Source organism: Mercenaria mercenaria, unplaced genomic scaffold (genome assembly GCF_021730395.1).
Source record: "Mercenaria mercenaria strain notata unplaced genomic scaffold, MADL_Memer_1 contig_4715, whole genome shotgun sequence".
NCBI lineage: Eukaryota > Metazoa > Mollusca > Bivalvia > Venerida > Veneridae > Mercenaria > Mercenaria mercenaria.
Window position 1 is genome coordinate 1 of NW_026462965.1, and position 9,084 is coordinate 9,084.

The following is a 9,084-nucleotide window of genomic DNA, read 5'->3' on the forward strand; positions in this document are numbered from 1 at the left end:
AATCTGACTCCTCTGCTCGAAAATGAGATCGATTTACTCAGTAAGAAGGCTGGATCAGATTCAGGTATTTGGCGTTAAACTTACTTGATCAGCTTAAAAATCAGTGGCCTCCGTGCCTGAGTGGTTAAGGTCGCTGAAACCAAGTCAAGATTTGGACTATTGTTGCATATTAGGACTGGACTTCACCACTATTAACATTCTCAGTGTATTAGCATTGTTACTTTCAAATAAAAATCGTTATTGTTAATAGCTGTTAAATTGTATTTTTGTTACCTTTTATATTGTAAGTAACAAGCAATTGTTACCTTCATACGTAACAGTACATATGCTCAAGGATCTATTGTACACTGCATGATAAATTATAAACTCTATAACATAGGTAACAACACATTACTTCACATATTAGTAAACAAGAGATCTCTCCGATAGATACAGATTAGAAATGCCAGGATAGAGAAACATATTTATTTAGAAGCAGATAATCAAACTTTATAATTGGAACATTATTTGATATCGTATCAGTTTTGTTAAAAGTGAATTGTATTCATGGTCTTAATGTATTTGATCAACAATAGCTGTTTCATGATTCAAATTTGGCATTGAGTTTTAAAGGTAATTCCTGTGACAAGGTATATGAAAACACGATTTAATGTGGGCGCTGTTTCCAAACTCATAAGATCATGGCAACTTTCAGGTCGTATTCGGTGAAGCACGGTGGTTAAGCTACTCGGACTTTTCTGGATCAAATCAGCGTCCCTCGACTTTATTTATGATCAGGCGATAGACTTTTTTATTTTCATTAGAATACTTTAGATAGGTATGGTCTAAATATTTGTTAATAGCAATGAATGCATGTTGTTTGCCTGACGGTAAGTCACAGTAATATGTCTTTTGAAATAGAGTGTCGTATTAGAAACATATAGAAATACAAGAGATCACAGAGTGATCTTGTCGCCCAACATTGAGCCATTTGTAAATAACCAAATTTCAAGACTAGCTCAAAATCCTAAAAGTAGGTAACTATGTCAGACTCCAGGTCACCACAGTCCTTGGTTCCAGTGACCTCTAATACCAACTGGTAGTTTTGAATTCAAATATGGACGAAAGTTTGGATCTAGAATAACAAGTTTTGTACATAATGTATTTTCATATTCAGCTTTTAAAACCAGTGTTTTAGGTTATAATCAAAATGAACTTTGAAATGGATTAATTTGTTTCGCCGATGGTGGGTGCACAAATGTCGCTAGGTCAAAATCAAGGTCAAAGTTATTTTGGTACATAAAATTGTGCATGTGGTCCATGCAAGTGGTTCAAATTTGAAAGCTGTAGCTTGAGAAATGTGGAAGTAGGTCACTAGATCATTTTCAAGGTAAAAGTTTATTTCGGTAAACAAAATTATGCATGTGTTTCAAATTTGAAGGCTGTAGCTTGACAAAATGTGAATGTAGGTACAAGGTAAAAATCAAGTTCAAATTTCAATTCAGAACACAAAACTAAGCATGTGGTCCAAATTTGAAACCTGTAACTTGATAAATGTGAAAATAGGTCACTAGGTCAACCTCAAGGTCGAAGTTTATTTTGGTACACAAAACTATGCATGTGATCCAAATTTGAAGGCTGTTGTCGAGGAACATACCCAACTATTTTGGCGCGAATACCAACAACGTCATGACGGCGGGGTCGAGTTCAACGTCAACGTCACTGATCAGACGTTAGCTTTCCGTTATTACATGTTTTTCTTCCGGTAGATAAAGACAGATAAAACCACAACGCGAATTATTGCTCTCTAACCCCACATTTTGGTGCCGTGACCAAAAGAAAGAGAAAAATGGATCTATCTAAGATAATACAGATGAGAGACGCTCAAAAGGCAGTTATTTCGAGACATTTAGAGAAATTAGAGGCTTCAGTGGACAACGAAGAACAGTTTCATACAGTACTTAACGTTTTGCAGACTAAGGTGAAGTTAATAGAGGATGTTAACGAGAAGATTTTATCCCAGACTGATGAAGATGATTATGAAGCTGAGATGCTAGAAACCGAAGATTACATGCTGCATCTCAAGATTCGAATCCGGAACCTGGAGGCACAACTGAGACAACAGACCAAAGACCATTTACCGCCACCATTGCTCAATCCCGTAGATTTGCCACAATATGAGCAGCCTAGGAACAGTACGAACAGTGCAACCACCGCAGATCGTTCAGGAAATAGTACCGACAGCACTTCCGGCAGAGAAGTAAGTAACATTTCTATACAATCAAACCAGTCTTCACAGTTTCATAAATTACCAAAGCTGAAACTCCCAATATTTACCGGAAATATCTTGGAATGGCAGACATTTTGGGATTCGTTCGAATCGAGTATTCATAACAACGAATCATTATCAGACGTCCAGAAATTCAGCTACCTTAGGTCCTTATTATCAGATGATGCAGCCAGAGTGATCGAGGGATTCCAGCTGACCCATTCTAACTACATGCAAGCAATTGAATTGTTGCGTGAACGTTTCGGACAGGAACACAAAATCGTAAATGCATACATGCAAGGCCTACTCGAGCTAAAACGTCCAACATGTAATATCCTAAGAACATTTCAGGAGAAAATGGAGTCATATATTAGAGGGTTACAGTCACTTGGGCAGTGCCAAGATTCGTATGGAAATCTTCTGGTTCCCGTGATAATAGAGAAGCTTCCAACTGAAATCATTAGAAATATGACACGTGAACATGGCAGCAGTAACTGGCAACTTCCGGAACTAAGACAGGCATTGAAGAAAGCAATCAACATTCTAGAGTCAGGGCAGCCGACACATTCACCGGAATGTCATAACGCTACAACTTCATTCTTCACCGGAACGAGACCAAATCCCACGAGCACGCGCAAACATCAGACGACAATTTCAGAAAGATCAAAACGCCTAAGATGCCCATTCTGTGCCGATCATCACTTTGCTTGTGACTACAAGAAGGTAACGCAAACTCTTGATCGCAAAAATATTGTTAAAAAGAAACAATTATGTTTTAATTGTTTAGGGAGCCACAGGGTTGCTGCATGCAGATCTAACCATCGATGTCGTATTTGTAGCCGAAAACACCATACAAGTATATGTGATCAACAAGATAAGCAAACAGCCCCACACAGAAACTTGAATGCTACTGTCCCAAGCTTTACCACAGCTCCTACCCCCGCATACACAAATATGAACGCTACAGCCCCAGGATTCACCCCAGCCCCTACTTCCGTCAACAGAGATAATGTTATATCCGGTTCTAGTGGACAGTCCGCTATACTCCATTCTACTACGCAATCAAGACCAAGTGTTTTATTGAAGACCGCTGTTGCCAAGGTAACGTCTGACGGCAACTGTACAGATGCTAATATATTGTTCGACGAGGGCGCAAAGAGATCATTTATTACAGAGGAACAAGCAGACAAACTTCAACTTAGCCGAAATGGCACAGAGGTCGTACAGCTTGCAGCGTTTGGGTCGTCTTCGATGAAAGTCAGCCATAAAAATAAAGCAACCGTGTATTTGTTGACTGATAACAAAGAGAGGATAGAGATAGATGTTCTCATAGTACCAACCATTGCTGTACCATTGAGAAACTTACATCGTACCACATCAGCACTTCCGTATCTTAGAGGGCTTAAACTTGCACATCCTGTTACAGAAGATGAAACATTCAACATATCGCTATTGATTGGTGCTGACAAATACTGGGAGATCGTTGGAAACCGAGTAGTCCGAGGCAACGGTCCGACTGCGGTCCAGTCTAAGATAGGATACCTACTGTCCGGACCACTTCCGATACAATCAACAGATTCGGCTACAGATTACATCATGAACCTCATTACATCCCCGCCAGATGTGTCAGACTTAGAGAGATTCTGGAAGTTAGAATCATTAGGTATCAGCCATGAAAAAGACGAGAGAACTACTTCTGACTATCTTACGACCTATCAGATGAACTCAATTGAATTCAAGGACGGTCATTACTCAGCGAAGTTACCATGGAAACGTGAGCATCAACCATTACCCGACAACTACAACATCACAGTAAGACGAACAGAGAACACAATCCGGCGACTTCGTGAAGACCCTGATATGTTGCAGAAATACGGCAAGATAATTGCAGACCAAGAGAAACGAGGTTTCGTAGAAAGAGTTGTAATTGACTATACCCAGAACCAGATACACTATATCCCACATCACGCCGTGAAGAAAGATTCGGCTACTACGCCTATCCGAATAGTATTTGATTGTAGCTGTCGACAGAACAAAGATTCCCCTAGTCTGAACGACTGTTTAGAATCTAATCCCCCAGAGCTCAACGACTTGACTGGTATCCTTATGAGATTTCGCCTACATAGATTTGCCGTATGCACCGATATTGAAAAGGCGTTCCTGCACGTGCAACTAGACGAGAAAGACCGTGACGTAACGAGATTCCTGTGGTTGAGCGACAGTAACAATCCATATAGCAGTTTGGTGACTTACAGGTTCAAATCCGTTCTATTTGGCGCTACTTGTTCACCATTCATTTTGCACGCGACACTTATGAAACACCTCGATAAAAATGAACACGTCTGGATGAGTGAAACCTTGAGGAAGGACTTGTATGTGGACAATGTTATTTCCAGTTTTCCAGATGAGAGTACCGTAGCAGACTACTTCCGTGATACACGTGATCTGATGTCGTCTGCTGGCTTTAATTTACGTTCCTGGAACTCCAACAGCAATCGTCTGCGAGGTCTTGCTGAAGCCGAAGGTGTGCTTGACTCTGATAAGGTCACGAAGATTCTTGGCATGCGATGGGATCCTATTACAGACCAGCTATCCGTGGCACAAAAGAACATTCCTACGTTTGATTCCATGACAAAACGGTCCATACTTCAAGTAACAGCAAAGCTATATGACCCACTTGGTGTCTTCAGTCCATTAACGATTAGAGCCAAAATTCTTCTGCAAGATATATGGAAACAGAAATATGACTGGGATGTTCCCCTCCCTGAAGACATACAAATTCAATGGTATCATTTAGCAGAAGACCTAAACTGTTCGGTTGTGACAAGATTCCCGAGGTACTACTTTAATGAAGCAGACGACACAAGTACTTCCGGTATAGCAGAAGATGTATCCCTTCACGTATTTTGTGATGCCAGTCTACATGCATATGGATCAGTGGTCTACATATCTCGAGGAAAGAAGTCTACATTTGTTATGGCGAGATCGCGGGTTGCGCCACTGAAACAGTTGACCCTACCAAAACTCGAACTCATGGCGGCAGTGATCGGAGCCCGTCTATTGACACACATTCTTCATTCAATACCAGCGAAGAAAGTCTACATGTGGTCTGACAGCCAGATAATCCTCCATTGGTTAGTATCGAAGCGAAAGTTGACAACGTTGGTCGAGAACAGAGTAGCAGAGATTCAAGAGCTTACGGAAAACCGGAAGTGGAGGTATTGCCCAACACATCAAAACCCAGCTGACCTGTTAACACGAGGAATCTCAGCCATAGAGTTCCAGAACAATAAGTTATGGTTGAATGGACCTGAATGGCTTACTGACCAGAGTATGTGGCCAAGCTGGCAAGTTGACGAGAACGCTGTATTGCTCATTACGATCGATGAACAAGGGAACGACAGGAATAGCAGCCCCTTTAATCCAACTCAGTCCCTGTACGGCATTCACAATGTCATCGACATCAACAAGTTTAGCCGATACAAAACTCTACTCAGAGTGACAGCATATGTCAAAAGATTTATAAACAGATGCAAGTCCAGACACAGATCTATGAGAAAATGTCCGTCCAAACTCGAACCTTTGACCGTGCTAGAACTACAAGAAGCTAGCAGAATGTGGTTGCATAGCTGCCAGTCAACATATTACGAAGCCGAAATTACAAACCTTAAGTCCAACGAGAAACGTCTCACACTCGTGAAACAGTTTCGATTATTCCTTGACGAAGATGGATACATTCGCTGCGGTGGGAGAATCCACAATGCACTACTGACAGAATTAACGAAATTCCCGTACCTACTCCCGAACAAACACCCCCTGACGCGTTTGATAGTTTTAGACGCGCATGAGACCCAGCTACACGCCGGCACGAGTGCCTTGATCACACATTTAAGACAAAGATACTGGATACCTGCTCTCAGACAGTACGTCCAGAGCCTTCTGCGAAAGTGTACCCAGTGTCAAAAGGTTATAGGAAGACGGTATGCAGCCCCAGACCCCCCGCCCCTACCTAAGATGAGAGTTCAAGACGCACCCCCTTTTACAGTAACTGGAGTCGATTTCACGGGGGCGCTTTATGTTAGAACAGAAACGATGCTGAGAAGAAAGCCTACATTTGCCTCTTCACGTGCGCTTCTACACGAGCTGTTCATCTCGAGGTGGTACCAGATTTATCTGAGGTAGAGCGTCGGTCTACGGATCGCGGGGTCGTGAGTTCGATCCTCGGGCGGGGCGTATGTTCTCCGTGACTATTTGATAAACGACATTGTGTCTGAAATCATTAGTCCTCCACCTCTGATTCATGTGGGGAAGTTGGCAGTTACTTGCGGAGAACAGGTTTGTACTGGTACAGAATCCAGGAACACTGGTTAGGTTAACTGCCCGCCGTTACATGACTGAAATACTGTTGAAAAACGGCGTTAAACCCAAAACAAACAAACAAAAAAGATTTATCTGAAGAATCTCTCATCCAGGCTTTCAGACGATTTACCTGCCGAAATTCACTACCCCGTATCCTGGTATCTGACAATGCAACTACCTTTAACGCAGCAGCCAACAGCATTCAGCTATTATTGAGATCAGCGACTATCCAAGATACTTTCCATAGCCAAGGCACCGAGTGGAGATTCATACCTAAGCGAGCACCATGGTTCGGTGGATGGTGGGAACGGATGATTGGACTAATGAAAACCACCATTAAAAAGGTACTAGGTCGTGCATTTGTCAGCTACGAAAGCTTACGTACGATCGTTACAGAGATAGAGGGAGTCATGAATGACCGACCGCTTACCTACGTCACAACTGATGCAGCTGATCCGGATCCACTTACGCCAGCGCACCTGCTCAACGGACGTCGTATTACATCCCTTCCGCATCTAGAAGAAGTTCCTGCACCCCAACCCTCTACACAAACGGACATATCCAAACTTGCAAGGATACTGAAACAACTGATCGGCAACTTCCGTGAACGATGGCGACATGAATACCTGACGTCATTACGCCAATACCACCGGACGACAGGAAACAACACACAGACTATAAAGGTTGGCGATGTGGTGCAGATATACGATGACTCACCAAGGACTCATTGGAAACTTGGAACTATAGAGCAGCTCATCACCGGAAACGACGGTCTTACACGTGCGGCGACGTTACGCCTGAGTAATGGACTTATAACATCCAGACCCATTGTGAAACTCTACCCCTTGGAAGTAAGATAGACTAAAGTTATCATTTCGTGGCCCGGAGGATGTCGAGAAACATACCCAACTATTTTGGCGCGAATGCCAACAACGTCATGACGGCGGGATCGAGTTCAACGTCAGCGTCACTGATCAGACGTCAGCTTTCCGTTATTACATGTTTTTCTTCCGGTAAATAAAGACAGATAAAACCACAACGCGAATTATTGCTCTCTAACCCCACAGCTGCAGATTGAGAAATGTGAAAGTAGGTCACTAGGTCAAAATCATGGTCAAATTTCAATTTGAAACACAAAACTATGCATGTGGTCTAAATCTGAAGCTTGTACCTTCAAAAATGTGAAAGTAGGTCACTATGTCAATGTCAAGGTCAAAGTCTATTCCGGTACACAAGCCTATGCATGTGGTCCAAATTTGAAGGCTGTAGCTACAGAAATGTGAAAGTAGGTCACTAGGTCACGATCAAGGTCAACTCATGTCAATGTTCATCTAGCTACTCAAAACTATACATGTCGCCTTAATTTGGATGTTATATGTTAAAAACAAAAAAGTAGATCACTAGATCAAAATAAGTGACATTGACCTTAAACAAGACAGATGACACCATTAATAATTTATATGCAATTAATATTTTGTTTTATTATGGAAACAAAGAATGCACATATATTTACTTATATTATAACTAATAACTAAACCCAGAAATTTGAGTACTAAACAAATTAATCACCAGTCTACTAGCGTAGTTCATCCAATGCTGAGGTGTAATTGGAAATTAATGAATAACTTGAATCATTATCTCATTAGTGTCTGCAGACTTCAACAGGTAAGGCCATAAAAACCAATTAACTACTTGGAGGGCCACTGGATAGAATATTATATTAGAAATAAAAATAAACAAAGGCCATAACTCACTCAAAATTGTTGAACCAGTCTGATTTTACAGGGGGATGAAACTAGGGTACTACATCGTTCTGACAAACTTTGGTCAAAATCACCCCCCCCCCCCACCCCACCCCTAGAAGTTTCTGAGGAGATGCGTTAACGAGAATTTTTTAACAGACGGAAAGACGGAAGGACGAACGGACAATGGACGCAGAGCGATTTCAATAGCCCACCATCTGATAATGGTGGGCTTATAAGAGTTTTGTGTACAGAAGAAAACAAACAAACTCGCATTGAACCGGTAAAATGTTAAAAAAAAAAAATGACCAGCCTATAAAAATTGGTTTTTAACAAACCCTGCACATTTTGAGATGTATATCATGAAACGAATATATTGACAATTTGCATTAAAAATAATGTATTGAAATTAAATAGTTCAATCAGCTCTCGTTCACCACAAAAATAATGAATACTAAATTTTATGTGGTAAATGACTGTTTATGACCGTGGCAATCTGACTAAAGTCATCTCCTATTACGCTACGCTTAGGATCTGAACACGAGCTATTGATAGCCTCGTTCTGACGACCCTTCCGCTGGTCAATCAAAAGTTAACTTACAACATTCTGCAAGCTTAAAAAGGCCTTGGTTTTCGATATCTACAATGCTTATATCGTAAGATGTCACATAGCCGGCTAGCTCAGTTGGTAGGACACTTGCTCTGTAAGCGAGGGGTCACGGGTTGGAGCCATGG

The 9,084-nt window shown here is 41.5% G+C and overlaps 1 protein-coding gene across 1 annotated transcript; it reads left to right on the forward strand.

Annotated features, from left to right (window-relative positions):
* Window positions 1-1,828: 1,828 nt before the first annotated feature.
* LOC128554099 (uncharacterized) lies at window positions 1,829-7,467 on the forward strand. Its single transcript, XM_053535333.1, has 2 exons — window positions 1,829-6,426; window positions 6,729-7,467. Exons 1-2 carry the CDS (start codon window positions 1,829-1,831, stop codon window positions 7,465-7,467), a joined length of 5,337 nt encoding a protein of 1,778 aa, XP_053391308.1.
* The last annotated feature ends 1,617 nt before the right edge of the window (window positions 7,468-9,084 follow it).